This window comes from Oryzias melastigma, linkage group LG7, assembly GCF_002922805.2.
Source record: "Oryzias melastigma strain HK-1 linkage group LG7, ASM292280v2, whole genome shotgun sequence".
Lineage (NCBI taxonomy): Eukaryota > Metazoa > Chordata > Actinopteri > Beloniformes > Adrianichthyidae > Oryzias > Oryzias melastigma.
This window is the reverse complement of record NC_050518.1, coordinates 32132256-32146921: the sequence shown is the minus strand read 5'-3', so window position 1 is coordinate 32146921 and position 14666 is coordinate 32132256. Positions and strand designations below refer to the sequence as shown.

General features: G+C 42.8%; 2 protein-coding genes across 6 annotated transcripts in view; one reads left to right on the top strand and one right to left on the bottom strand.

Moving 5' to 3' along the window:
* The window catches only part of LOC112140035 (paired box protein Pax-7), a 629290-nt gene that overhangs the window by 78308 nt on the left and 536316 nt on the right, over positions 1-14666 (top strand). The window lies entirely within an intron of this gene.
* The window catches only part of prkcz (protein kinase C, zeta), a gene marked incomplete at its 5' end in the record, with an annotated part of 65267 nt that overhangs the window by 25162 nt on the left and 25439 nt on the right, over positions 1-14666 (bottom strand). The window contains 5 exon segments of the mRNA XM_024264431.1: positions 1941-2038; positions 5196-5390; positions 5467-5522; positions 11284-11374; positions 11699-11830. Coding sequence (XP_024120199.1) covers positions 1941-2038; positions 5196-5390; positions 5467-5522; positions 11284-11374; positions 11699-11830 — 572 coding nt within the window.

Below are 14666 nucleotides of genomic sequence, written 5' to 3'. Positions count from 1 at the left end.
CTGACGAGCGTTTCTGCGTGGTGCGTTCACTGAGCTGCGGATGCAAAATGAAGCAGTGAAAATGTCAAACACCAGAACTGATCCATATTTAATCGATTTATTCAATAGTGTGGATATTTTTTCAGAAAAACTGATTTGTTTTGCTGCAGTGTATAAAAGTGAAAGACCGAGTTTGGCCGAGTGGCTGTTTGGGTCCACTGATGTCCAGAGTTCAGTGAACGCAACCGCGCTCAGATTCTCGTCGGCCCTGAATTCTGTCAATCAACCTGTCTGTTTGGAGGTTTTAGGGAAATAAAGGGAGGAGGGCTGCTAAAGAGACGGAATGGAGACGTTTGAGGAATGTAGACCCACTAATAAATAGAAAATAGACTAAAACCAACTTTAGTGGAGTCTTCTTCTACTGTTTTTGTTGTTAACCACAAACTAGAGACTTTAAACAGGTGAAGTTTAAGGAAAGAGGGGGACGCTTCATTCTTTGTTCTTGATTCTGTCATTATAACAAGAAAACAAAGTACGTTTTCTCATTATAACGAATAATTATCACGTTTTCTTGAGAAAATGAACTTTGTTTTATCTTGATAGCAAGATTCTTTCTTGTTATCAAGAGAAAACGATGGCAGGAGGGCTGGCCGTTTTTTGGCTTCCGTAAATATCTGACTTTTTCTAAATACTTTCACACCAACAAACTTTTTATTTCAAAATGATTCAAAGATCCGAGGAATGACAGCTCTGTCATCAAGGAGACAGCAAACAAAATAAATGAACCTTCTTAATGGTTTAACAGTCGAGTAATTCAGGAGAATAAACTCAAACCCAAACGGAAGTCTAAGCTGCAAAAGCATATTAAACATTTTTACATTCATTGTAAAATATTTCATGTTTTTTGCAAAAATGTTAAAACATTTGCAGCTCTCTTTTCCTCTGATACTTTAGAAATACAAAAATAAAATTAGAAAGTCAAATAGTGACTCAATTTCATTCAAAGTTTTGGATAAACGTTGTGCACTATGAGACTTTTGAGGCCAAAAATATTCATAAAACATCCAGGAGGAACTGCTTTAGCTGCAAACTCAACAAACTACATTACCCACAATGCCCCAAGTGAAAAGGAAAGGTTTAGCGACGTCAAATGATAGAGTTTAAGGTTTAGAGTTTCATTTACAATAAACTCCCTGAAGATTTTCATCTGTGTGTTATGTCTGAGACGGAGTGACATCTAGTGGCTAAAGTTAACAACTGCAACCAAATAACCACTTTCCACCCTCAACCAAACAGCAGAGGAAGACAGAAACTCCCTTGGTATACGTCTACGAAGACATCCTCCTACATATCGCCGTTCTTTCTGCAGGTTCCCATCTTTAAAAACGCCTCTGTGATCAACATCACAATAATATTTTGACACCGAGGATCTTTCAACTTGAATGACACACAAACAGCTCTGAATGAAGCGAATCAAAGCAGAAGATCAAAATAATTCAAATGAATCATAAAACAGACGAACACATCAGGAAATCTGCCAAAAGTGCAGAGCCCACGCCTGCAGACACATTATTATTCATTCAGACATCAGATCTGCAGAGGCAGCAGCGCATTAGCATGAAAAAGCACAGATGCTCTCCGTTTCATGTCATTATGCAGAGTTTTCTGACAAACGGCTCTGATGAAGGTCTGACGGTTCACAGCCTCAACAATGAAGCACTTGAACTGGAGGAAGAACAAAGAGGATCTTCAGGAGACGTTTAGGGAGTGACGGCGGCGTGACGGCGGCGTGATGGCGGCGTGACCTCCAGCTTCCACAAAAACACTTTGTTTTGTTCAGAAAAAACATGTTTTAAATAATGTGCTTAAAGAACCTGTTCATTCATGTTCAGGGGCTTAGAAACAGAGTGAGCTCCTCCTCCTCCTCTTCCTCCTCCTCCTCATCCTCCCTCCGCTCTTACCTGCTGTCTGTCTGGAAACAGGAGTGAAGGCCGACCAGGAACGGGTTGGTGGACGCCTGCTCGAACACGTGCTTCTCCGTCTGCACCCAGTCGATGTCCTGGAGACAGCAGGAGGCAGGAGGAGGTGAGAGCATGAGGAGACATGAAGAGGAGACAAAAGGAGATATGAGGAGAAACGAGGGGACATGAAGAAGAGACAGGAGGAGAAACGAAGTGACATGAGGAGACATGAGGAGACACGAGGAGACACAAGGAGACACGAGAAGGAGACATGAGGAGAAACGAGGAGAAACGAGGGGACATGAAGAAGAGACAGCAGGAGGCAAGAGGAGGTGTGAGCAAGAGGAGACATGAAGAGGAGACAGGAGGAGACATGAGGAGAAACAAGGAGACATGAAGGAGAGACAGGAGGAGATATGAGGAGACACGAGGAAGAGACACGAGGAGACATGAGTCTGGTGTCTCCTCGTCTCTCCTGCTCCTCTTGTCTGGATAATTGATTTCCAAATGTTTCATCTATATGCAGATGATACTTTGATGAGAAAACGATAAACAGAGTAAATCTGAGCATCAATCAATTTCATTTTTTTAATATCAAGAGAAACTGGTGGACAACACATCCAAAGCCAAGTTCCCCAGAGGTGGGCAGCAGCCGTGCAAATCTGGCGGCGCTAATTCCCTGGAAAAGACGGGAGGAGGGTACAGGAACGATGTAAAGAATCAAGATTCTTCGATCTGTGTCCCAGTAGGACGTCATAATGTATAAATAAATATAACTAATCTTAGTTAAATACATGCTAATTAAGTAATCCTTACTTTAAAAAAATGCCATTTTATTTTTTGTTCTTTTTGTCCTCAGCAGTCTTACTCTGCTGGGTTTGGTTATTTTAGTTTGGGGTTTGGTAGTCTTAGTTTGTGGGCTTTGTTTGTTTGTTTTCTTTAGGTAGTTTTGGTTAGAGAGAGCTGCTGACTCAGACGGTCGACATGTTTGGGTCATCAGTCTCCATGACTGATTGTATGTTTGGTTAAGGAGCCTCCATGGAGAGATAGAAGATCCACATGTGGATCTGGAGCTGCAGGTTCCAGACTCCTGGTTCAGGTGCAGGCAGACACCGAGCCTTTCTGCCTCTCTTGAAGCTCCAAAGTGCTTTGCAGTGACGGTCCCATTCCCTCATGGAAACACATTTACACACCGATGGCGGCTCCACTGCTGAGCACTGGAATCACATATAACCATCAGAGGAAAGGCCATGAAACCTGAGACAACAGCTGGTCTCTCAGGTTTCATGGCCTTTCCTCTGATGGTTATATGCTGCTTACCAGCCATGCTGGTAAACGACTCATGTTCTGTTTCTGCAGCTGCTTCAGCTCCACTCCTCACACCGGCTTCTTCTCTCCATTCCCAGCATCCACATAGAGTCTGGGAGAACTTCCTCATCTTCCTCTGTCTTGAACAGAACTCAGAACTCTCCAAGAACATTTCTCTCTAAGCTGCTTTACGAATGTGAAACAGAAGACTGTACATTTGCTTCATTTTCAGGAGTTAAAGTTCTTCTCCTTCAATCTCCTTCTGACTTCCTGGCAAAATACAAGTTAAGTAAATTATTTCAACAATTGAGAAAATCTGCATGAAGAACAATATCAGGAAACACAATCCAACAATCATTTAGTGAAGGCCGAAAAGATTCAAACTACATGAATTTTTCAGATGTCAAGCAGCTGCAGGAATAAAATAATTACCTTGAGAAGCGATTTAACCCAATCAACGCCAGCGTCTTGTTGTTACTAGGCAGACGACGGCCAGCTGCTCACCTATTGGCTGTTACCTCACCGATCACATCAGGATTTCCCTAAAAAGGCTAAAAAAAGGTTGTGACCAAACAGTCCCAAAAGTCTTTTATTTCCAAAGGTTGCAGACTCCTGCTCTGAAGTCCGTCCACGATTTATTAAATCTGTGTCACAAGAATCAAAACTCCTAAATGAAACCTCCAGAGACTTTAATGAACAAACTCTCATGTCTGATCAGTCTCAGATCTATCAGTTTTTAATCTAAATCTACAAACATGCAGCATCTGAACATTTAGAGGGAAATGACGCGACATGGTTCTCTACAGAGATCAGTCTGATCCTGCAGGATCAGGATCCACGCTGGACAGCAGTAGTCTGTGCGCTTCAACACCAGCTGAGGAGTTTCTGGATTCACTAAACCAGTTTTCCTCTTGAATCTGAACCTCATTGTCGCCTTTCAGGAAAATATTTCCTCTAAAGATGAAAAAACTGCAGCTTTTTCCAAACGTCAAACCCAATCAGGACAATCCTCGGACGCAGTTAAAGATTCATAGAGACTCCAGGTTGGCAGAATTGCATGCTGGGATATTGTGAAGTTTGTATTTTTGTATGACTCCACCATAAAGACCCGCATGCTGCGTGTGATTCAGAATTCCTTCAGGTCAACAGGCTGCTTAAAGAATGAGTAATACGAAGAAGGCGGGATCGCCGCACGCTGGTCGAGAGTCTCTCCAGGGGGCGGAGCCTGTACTTCTTTGATGCTGAGAGGAATCAAAGCGGCGTTTGTGAAGGCTGAAATAGGATCCTGAAACCAGAGAGGTTTTGTTCTGGAGTTCCTAAAAGACCTGGAGCTGAAGATGAGGAGGAGGAGAAGGATGAGGATTAGGGGGAGGAGGAGGATGAGGAGGAGGAGGAGGAGAAGGATGAGGATGAGGAGGAGGAGGAGGAAAAGGATAAGGAGGCTGCTCCTCCCAGACAGATTACTCTACACGTGGAGCAACGGCGCCATCTGCTGGATCAAAAACTCTCCACTAAGCTGCAGTGGCTTCTGGGAAACGCTGTCTTTAGGACTGATGTGTTTAACAAGAATCTGCATCTAAACCCCTCAGGCTCTTCAGGGGGTGTTACAGTCTCCCATGGGGGGGGGTGTTACAGTCTCCTATGGGGGGGGGTCTACTCCACTCTCAATAGACAAACTCAAAGTGACAGAAGGTTCCAGAAAAATACTGTAACGTTTTACTTAATGGAATTGATGAAGAGCTAATGAGAAGAATTCAATGTTTCCTACTAAGAAATCAGGGTTGATCTTCTCAGAGAGAAGACGGATCCTGCATGTGTGTAGAGCTGGATGATTATCTGCTCACAGCAGGACTAGAGATTCAGGTCAGATTCCTCACATAGAAGCAGCTGCTCCAACCTGAGGAGTTTCCTTCCTGGTCGTTCGTGCTGCGTCTGCTGAAGCCTCACCTCGTCATCGTGGACCAGCTCCTTCTTCACCACCTTCATGGCGAACACCTGCTCGTTCTTCTTCAGCCGAACCAGCAGGACTTTGGCGTAGCTCCCGCGCCCGATCACCCGGATCAGCTCGAAGTCGCTCAGCTTCAGGGTCGCAACCTGGGACAGCTTGATGCCGTCCAGACCTTCAACCACTGCCTTGATGTCCTGTGGGGGGAGGGGGTAAAGTTTCAGAGGAGTTCCCGATGTTTCCAGAGAGAGAAAGATCTGAGCAGCTTCTCACCTCCGTCTCTGCATCCTCCGTTTTCTCCTCCACACAGTCGTGCGGCAGAAACTGGACTGTGGAGACAGAAAGTTATGTCTTACTTTGGCCACTAGAGGGAGGCAGAGAGAAGTGGCCTCAGAGTCTGATCAGACTGCACTGTAGTGGAGATCAGTTACATCAGGGGTTTGTTCAGATATTGACTGATCTGAGCCCCCCATGAATGACATGGACTTTCACAGACAGACCGTCGGTTGGACAGGAAGTTAAAAAAGAGTCAGAAAGAGAATAATTATGAGATAGCTGAACCAGGTATGGAAAATTCCATCAAAGATGATCAAGAAAAGTTTTAAACTGCAGATAAATTCCAAGTTTGAGAGTTAAATGTGGAGAACTAAAGAAATTATTTTAAAATGAACTCATCCAAGAACATAAAAGAGTTCATGCACAGAGGTCGGTGTCACAGATGTTTTTGTGTGAATGATTATTATTACAATTATTGTGTGAATGCTGAGTAAATGTAAAAACTCAATCACACTCTCATCAATCTTGGTATCAAAACGTTCAACTCATTCAGGACGTTACTGCTTGTCCTTTTGAAATTCATAAACTTCATAGTTTTGAAATACTGAGTAAAATATGCTCCATAGGAAATGAATAAGAAATTGCTCAAATTCTTCAACAATTTTGTGCACTTTAAAACTTGTGAACTTCCGTATCCTTTGAGCTCGAGACACCGTTCAAACTTTAAAATGTTCAGTAACTACTGGGTGTTTTCTAGGGTAATTTAGAATTTCCATAAAAGAGTTTAGCTAACATTTAAGCATTATGTCAGCTGTTTTTGACTCAATTAAACACGTTTCCAGTTTTTTGCTTAACTTTATGTTAAGCTAACATTGAACTTTTATGCTAGCTATTGTAATTTTTTTTTAATTAAACATGTTTCCAGTTTTTTGTTTTATTTGGCATTTAGCTGATATTTTAGAAACCTTTCAGCTTCAGCATTTTCAGCTAACAGCTTTAGCGGTCACATTCAGTTCACAGCATTCACACTTGTATCATCGCAGGTAATGCTATATATCTAGTTATTCTCAGTTACTGCTGCACAAAGAGCACTTTAAGCTGAGTTTAAACAACATTTATCACAACAAAAACATCTTCCAATAGCTTTTAAACTTATAACTCTTATTCCAAAACGCTTAAAAACTCAGAGAGGAGGTGAACGGCCTTCACGTTGGAGAGGACGATCTCTGCAGCCTGACTGCTCTGACCGGTCCGATTGTGAGATTTCTTTGTAATTTTGAGGAGCAAATTGTAGATAAACGGAATCTGATTCATATATATGGTGTTATATAAACAGGGGACAGGTGTGGGTGGAACTAAGAGGGCGGGGCTTTAATTTGGCCGTGGTCGTTGCTCTGCTGTCAATGTAAAAAATGTCTGTCATTTTAACAGGAAAAGTTAGCAAACATGAACATAAAAAAAGAAAATGACAGTTTAATTAACTGGTTCCTTAGATGTTAAATATTTAAATATTAATGTTTAAAATTATAGTTATTACTTTAAAATCCTGGTAACTTAAGCAGACAGTTTTATTTACTGTAAAAATAAACGTACAGCTTTGATAATTTTCTAGACAGTTTTGCATTTTTATCGGATGTTCCTACAGTAAAATGATGATAAAATTTTTAACAAAAACTGTGTAATATAACAGAAATTATTTTAACCTAATATGATCAAAATTACTGCTGAATATTCTACAGTAAAATTCTGACGACCTCAGCTGACAGTTTCTAATGTTTCAGTTAAATTGTATTTTTCAAAGGTAAATACATTGATATAAACTGTAGAAATTAGATATATTATCCAAAAAGAACTATAAAAATCTTTTTTTTTTACTGTAATGTTGTACCATAATGTAAAAAGTACTGTATTACGGTGTGGATGGCTTCACGCTGGAGTGGGCGGGGTCACTTTTAACCTCGGCACATCTCACCTGTGGTGACCTGTGACCCTCATGTGTTGGTCTGATGTTCACTTTGTGTTACAGCTGCTGCCGTCTGCAGCTCACCGTTACACATTATGTTACATTCTATGTATTTTATCCTAAAGGAGGCAGAAACTCAGGTAAAGGTGTGCAGGTGAATTTGAACTAAACTAATCAATCAATAACAGAACTCTCATAAAGTCAGTGGTTGTTGGGTTTAACCACCATCGACCGGTGAAAGAAGAAGGAGAAGACGTCAGAGAGAGAAGGGAAGACAGGAGTGACGGACAGAAACTTTGACTGGAGAGACTTTGACAGGAAAACTGCAGATTTGGTCGACGTGATGGAGAGAGGAACAGAGGAGGAGATAAGAATGGAGGTGAGGAGGCTGTCAGACAGGAGGAGGAGTCAGCAGGTGTGATGGTGAACGCAGTCGTTGGTTACGACCTGATGGATGTGAGTGAGAGGAGGAGGAGTCACTCTGGGAGGTAAGAGGATAGATGGCGGGAAACAGAAGTAGGAAAAGGTTAGATCAGAAAACTTTGGATGATGGGAGGACAGAGGATGGAATGAGTGGAGGAGGGATGGAGGGAAGCAGATGATTGGCTGTGGAGACCACTAGAGGGAGGAGCTGAGAGTCGTAGAAGATTATTGTGTGATTCCTGTTATATTCTGTGTTTTTAGTGTAATTGTCTTGTCTTTTCTTTGATTTGTATTTGGGCCAGGAATCGATTAAAGAAATTAATTAATCGCAAACGTGGAAAAAAATAATCTTGATTAATCGCATTTATTTTTTTGTTACAGCCGCTTATTATCTGCATTACATCCGTCAGATCAACGTTCGTCTTCCACCTTATTTATTAAGATAAAAGCTTTTGTCCAAAAACTACAAATAAATACCATATTCTCTCTTTAAATTAATTCATTAAAGTTTAAATCACAGAATATATTTTAGACGTAGTTTTATTACGCTGATCTCACAGCTGCAGGAGCCTGATGGTGTTAAAGATTAATTCGTTAATTCTGATCAATTAATCGCGCGTGTTAATGCGTTAACTTACACAGCCCTGTTTTATATACATTCATGTGTATTGTTAAATTATTTTTTTCTCGTGTGTTTCTTGTCACTGCCTGTTGTTTAGTTTGTGTAATGTTTGTGTTCTTAGTTTGGTCTTTTCTGCATTTTGTGTACTGAGATTACTGGTTGCTAGGAGACCGAATGTTGTGCTGCGTCATGCAGAAGGTCGATGCTGAGGGACGTGTCAGAGCTCATCCGGACAGACTGGGATCCATACATGGATCCTCTCCAGCAGGGTGACCACCACCACCACCACCAGCGGACGGAGAGTCTGAAGGGTCAGTTCATTTATGCTTTGACTTTGAAGAGAGAACGACTGTAAACTACAGTAAACCTAACTCTACCAGGAGGATTTAGGGCGGGGTCAGCAACCTGCAGCTCTGGAGCCACACGAGGCTCTTTCAGCCCTCCACTGTGGCTCTCTGGTTAAAAAAATGTGTTTTTGCTTTTGAAAGTAGCTGTAAAGTAAAAAGTAAAGAACACAAAGAAGGAAGATAATCTCTGAGTCTCCTGAGCATGCTAGCATTCTGCAGCGGCTTTAACAACGTCGGACTGAAACGTTTGACAGTTTTTTAAATCAAGTGGAGCAGTGAGCATAAGCAGAATTCATGTTTTTGAATAAATTCAAGGATTTTAAGTAAATGACATAGCTAGAAAAATACGGTAAAAGTCACTTTTTTCTAATTTAATTGTTGTTAGTTAATTTAATTTACACATTTCTGGCTGAGATGCTCCACAAAAGGTAAAATAAACTTATTTTTCCATTAAATTACTCCCGACATCAAACTGCCCATTAATTACTACTAGGGGTGTCAGATTTGTCGCGTTAAAAACGCATTAATCCGACATGTGCTTGACGCCGACAAAATATCAAAATATCCCAAAGTTCTAGAGGTTTAAGCGTGATCCAGCCCCAGCATAGCGGTCTGTCTGCCGGCATATTCATGGCGTGAGCTCCGCTGGACACGTCGCTGCATCGAGCTGCAGCCAGAGAACGCGGCGGCAGTAACAGACTGTCAAACTATCCACAGAGTATCCCGCTTTTCTCAGTCTTTAATGTTTTAAAAAACAAAAGTTCATTGGAAATGATAAATCTCTATTTCATTTATTACTGTAGTTCAGCAGAGGAGGAAAAGATTTGGTCCTGACAAAAAATGAACATGAAAGTGTTATGGAAATGTTATTTTTGATGTTTTTTATTTTATTTTACTGAACATTGATTGAAGTTTAGAATTTAATATGCCCTTCACTTGCACTTGGGCTTTTGTTAGGGATTTTATGTTACAGCCTTTTATTGTTAAGAAAGTTTATCTCAATACAATGTTACAAAATAAAGTATTTCTGATGAAAACTATTAATTTTGTCATTCTTGTTTTCATAATTAATGTAGAACTGCTAAATTCCACGAAGCACACATTTTTTTCCTTAAAAAAAGGCCACATATGAATTTGCGATTAATCGCGAGTTAACTCTAAACAATGCGATTAATCGCGATTAAAAATTTTAATCGCCTGACAGCTCTAATTACTACATTTTCTGCATTAAGATTTGGTAAAGGATGTCTTTTATTTTGAAAGGACTTCATTTGAACCTCTGCCAAATATTTTAAACAGTTTATAATTTTGAAAAAAGGCTGTTTTTTCTTTATGTTTATGTTTTTTTATGTCAAAAATCAATACTTAATCAATAGTTAATCAATAATAGCAACAATTAAATATTAGTCCAAATCAGCGTCTTGTTTTTCTGAAGTGTGATTTAAGACTTTGTGGCTCCTACTGGGTTCTTTATGGACTCTCTAAGTGTTAAAGGTTGCAGACTCCTGATTCAGGTAAAGTAAAGTATATTTAGGTAAATATTAAAGGATAATAACGTCGAGGTTTTTCCATCATCAGAATTCCATGGATGACGCAGAAGCATAAACTGACGCAGAGCGGAGGACGGTTAGAGCCTCCGTGAAGTCCATTAACTCTTGATAATGCACAATTGGAAGGGCATTATCCCATTTAGGAAAGAACTATGTATTCAATCATTTTTGGTTATTTTTAGGTTTAAATAACTTTTTCACTAAAAGTGGACTATTTGAGACATAGTGTTACACGTTGTCATGGTAACGGCACCAACCTCGCTCTGCTGTATCGATGAGCACGCTGGTCGTCATGTCAGGTCAAATAAAGCATCATTTCAGCAGGAAAGTTTCCCTTGTTCGCTTGCTTTTGTCCAGATAATGAAGCCAAAGTTTATTTTAAAGAAGCAAAGTCTAAAGTTCAAACAGTTCGATTCCTCCTCCTGTCTTTGTTCCTTCTCTCTTCTGATGTATTCTAGTCTTCAAAACGATTCATAATAATCTGGGCTGTGAATGTCGACACGTAACCGTGTGTGACCATCAGAACATCATTAATTAAAGGCAGATCTATCACATCTGCATCCATCTCTGAAGAAGTTTGGATTATTTTCTTGGAAGAAATGCTGACATACTGCGAGTTCTACGCGAGTTTTTACGAAAGAAAGCATCACTTTTGTGTGAATGCTTCCTAAGCAATCACACAATGAATGTCAGCTGACTCACATGTTGCTTATTTTATCCATAAACAGCAGAAAAGAAGAAATCTCAGGAGCAGATGTGGACTGTGGTTGGTATTTTATGTTTCTCATGAGGAACGTCTGACTGTTTTCTTAGGAAATAAACAAGTTTGTTGCTCCTGCTTCCTCTCTGTCTCTCTAAAGTTTGGAGCTTCTGGTTAAAGCCTGCTGTGGTGGAGGTGAAGAGTCTCACTGTCGTCGGCGTCCTCGGTCTCGTCTGCTGGAGGCTCCACTTCCTGCCTCTGGGCGTCTGAAGGCGGCTCCTGCGATGGCATGACTGGATCCTGCAGAAACAGTTGGAAGACTTGGCTCAGGCGGAGCCCCACGTACAGACAGAGATATCCGTTCATGCCGTCACAGTCCGGACGGCGTGGAGGAAGAGGCCCGCCGCCGCCGGCTCTGAGAGAAAGCTGCACGCTTTCCTCCAGCAGGACAGGAGCGCTGGAGCTCCATGGTGGAGGAGTCTGAGCTCATGGAGGTTCACAGCTGCAGGAGAGTCGTCAGCTGGGAGCAAACTCCACACATTGATTTTGTAATCACAGCCGCTCGGTTCAGGACTGAAGGTTGGATGTTTGAGCTTGAACGGGCTGATTATGTGGAGTACTCACCATAAGACTCTGGCAGGTCTGAGGGAGGAGTCTGTGACAGCGCTTATGGACCAGCAGTTTGCAGGTGATACACTTGTAGCCCTGCCTGCCCAGCCCCCATATCCTCTCAGCACAGTGGCCACAGTAGGCTTTCTGCAGGGGACACACAAACACACACATCATGATACTCCCACCGCTGCAGTTCTCTCTTCCTGTCTGCATGCAGCCGAGCTTCAAACGTGTCCATGCTGAAACCATCAGAGCAGAGAGCCCTGATGCTGTTTGGATCTGGAGATCAAGGAAGATCTTCATTTTAAACTATTTAAACACATCAAGAAAACATCTTCAAAAGACATTTGACTCTTTGCTGTGTTTAAACCTTTGAATTTTCTCAGCTTTTGCTTGAGGAATAATATTTCAGTTAAGTTGATATTAGATCCCCAGACAGCGAGGCCGACAGGGTCCTTATGGTTTAAAGGTGGCAGAAAATATGGAACCCAAATGGGTTTGTCCCCCGTTCCTGTGGTGGTCCACCTGAGTTTGTCCACATTGGCTTAAGTAGAGACTCAGTGGGTTAGCTCGCTATGCTAGCCAGCCGCCCAGTGGACTCTCCTCTGTAGCAAGCTAGCAACCTCCTCTGTCGGATAGAATCCAGCCCTCCAGATCCCTCTAGATCCCTCCAGATCCCTCCAGATCCCCCGGACCTTGACTTTGACACTTGTGGTCTAGCGGTAGGATCATTCCTGTCTGGTTCACTCCTAATGGAGAACGTCAGGAGGGTTTAGACCGATGTGAGACCAGTTAGTTTGATCTCCTGATGATGTGTAGATACAACAGAAATCCTAAACCTGCAGGTCAAAACGTGACGGGTAAACGTGAGAGGAAAACCTCTGTGGTCATTGGGATGCTGAAGACATCGAGACGTAAAGTTCTGTCCGGAACTCCGATCTGCACTAAGCTGCACAGAGAAAACGTACGTCGATGATGTGAACATCGTATCATCTTAGCTCTGGGTTTCTCCAGAGGTGAGAGTAAAGACCAGCCAGGTGGACAGACCTGAAGCTTCAGAACCAGGAACCTCAACACCAACAGGTGCTGCCAGACTCTGAAGACCCGGTCCAGACTAAAGCCAGACCACAGCAGTCAGTCTGTTCTGGACCGGTCTGTTGAGACCGTTTGAGATCTGTGCTTGGACTGTCTAAACATGAACGAATGCTGCAGTTCCACCTCCATACAGCAGGTGGCAGTATTCCCTCTGTTTACAGGTTTACCATCCACCAGTAGCTGAAATATGAACTTGTGGGCTGTCCTATGAAGCACAGCTTGGTTTACGTTCCCTCATCGTGTCTGAGCACAGAATGAGTCGACGTCAGCAGACGAACCGACCGGACTCCAGTCCGGATGATCCGGTTTGGGCTGAACCGCCAGAGAACTGACAGGACTGTTATGACAACATCCCTCCCAGCAGGTGCAGACAGCACAGTTTTGGGATCTAGTTCAGAGAAATGTTTGTTATTACGTCCTGATCCTGAAGAGTCACCTCCACGCTCCAGAACCGGATCTCCGGGGCCCTCACGCTTCAGCTGCTGCTATTTTTGGACCGCGGGGCGTTTTGTAGGCAGCCCAGCATCCCTGAAGACCAATAAAGTCGTCACCAAAACCCCTCTCAATGGAGTCCCTGCTCCGTTACCGTGGAAACGCCTCCCAAACACTCAGAGATGTGTTAGTCTTCCTGCAGAGGAGAAGGCGCTCACTTCTCCTGAAGAACTTTGGTTCTGTTCACGTCTGTAACTGACTGTCAAACGTAGAAGATTCTCATCCGAAATAATCCGGAAAGTTACAGTGACTCAGCCTTTGGCTGCACCTTTTATTAAAGTTACACTTACAAACTGCAGAAACCCAAAACCATGGAAACAAGAACCAGACCACAAACACTCTGGGTCCAGTCCCTCCACAGGGTGGCGCTCTAACCTGATCAGAGGGGAAGATGGAAATGAAGATGAAGGTGAAGGACTGAGAGGAGAAAGAAGCAGAAATCTGACCTACTTCTCTTCTGATTGAAATGCTGAGCGAGCAGCAGGCTGGAAGCTGGCATGGCAACAAGAGAGGACCCCCCCAGACGGAGACGCAGACTGCCAGAGCCGACGCTCACTCAGAAATCCTGTTTGAAGCTGGAGACAAATCTCCAGCTTCTCATCATCCTGGTGGTGGGAGTACAGAGTCTGATTCCAGGAGAAACTCCAGCCGAGCAGAACTCAGAAACTGCTTTTGGACTTGGTTCTGCTGCAGGAGCCCCCCCCCCCCCCACCACTACTGTCCATCTCACACCAGCACCGTCAAATAATGTTCATGTTCTGGAAGGAAGAGTTTTGCATTTGTGGGACTAGAAAAGCAGAAGATGCAAACAAACAAACGACATCAGACTTTTCTACAGCGGTCCTTCGTGGCCCCGCCCCAGTCAGAGCTCCACCTCTTTATTTGTTTTCTTGAAAGAAAAAAGAACAATTTTTTTAAGAAGTTCAGTCAAAAAGATTAAAAAATTCAACCTTCTTGTTTCTGTCAGAATGTTTTCTTCAGGAACAGAGAAACGTCCCGTTCTCTTGGGGATGTATCGTACGGATCACTAACCGCCGTTCGGTCCACACGTGTACCGCGGATCACCCCCCGACTCCTCCTGACTCCTCCCCCCGCGTACCCTGCGTACCTCACGTACACATTATTAAAATCAATCGTCTGTCCATTCAGAATCCAATCCACATCAAATTCCTGCACTGCACTCAGTTTGTTTTAACAAGCGTCAAAGTTGCTTCTTCATCCAAACGTCTGTTAACCTGATTCTCCCGCCGCGTGTGGGAGGAGCTTCCATCAGAAACCTTTCTGGAACTCGTCATGGAGGGCGTGGATACTGAGAGATCCGGTTTATTTATGTTGAAGAGCTGAATTAAAGCATCGGAGCACGTCTCCGTGTCTGAGTTCAGCTGCTGTCCTG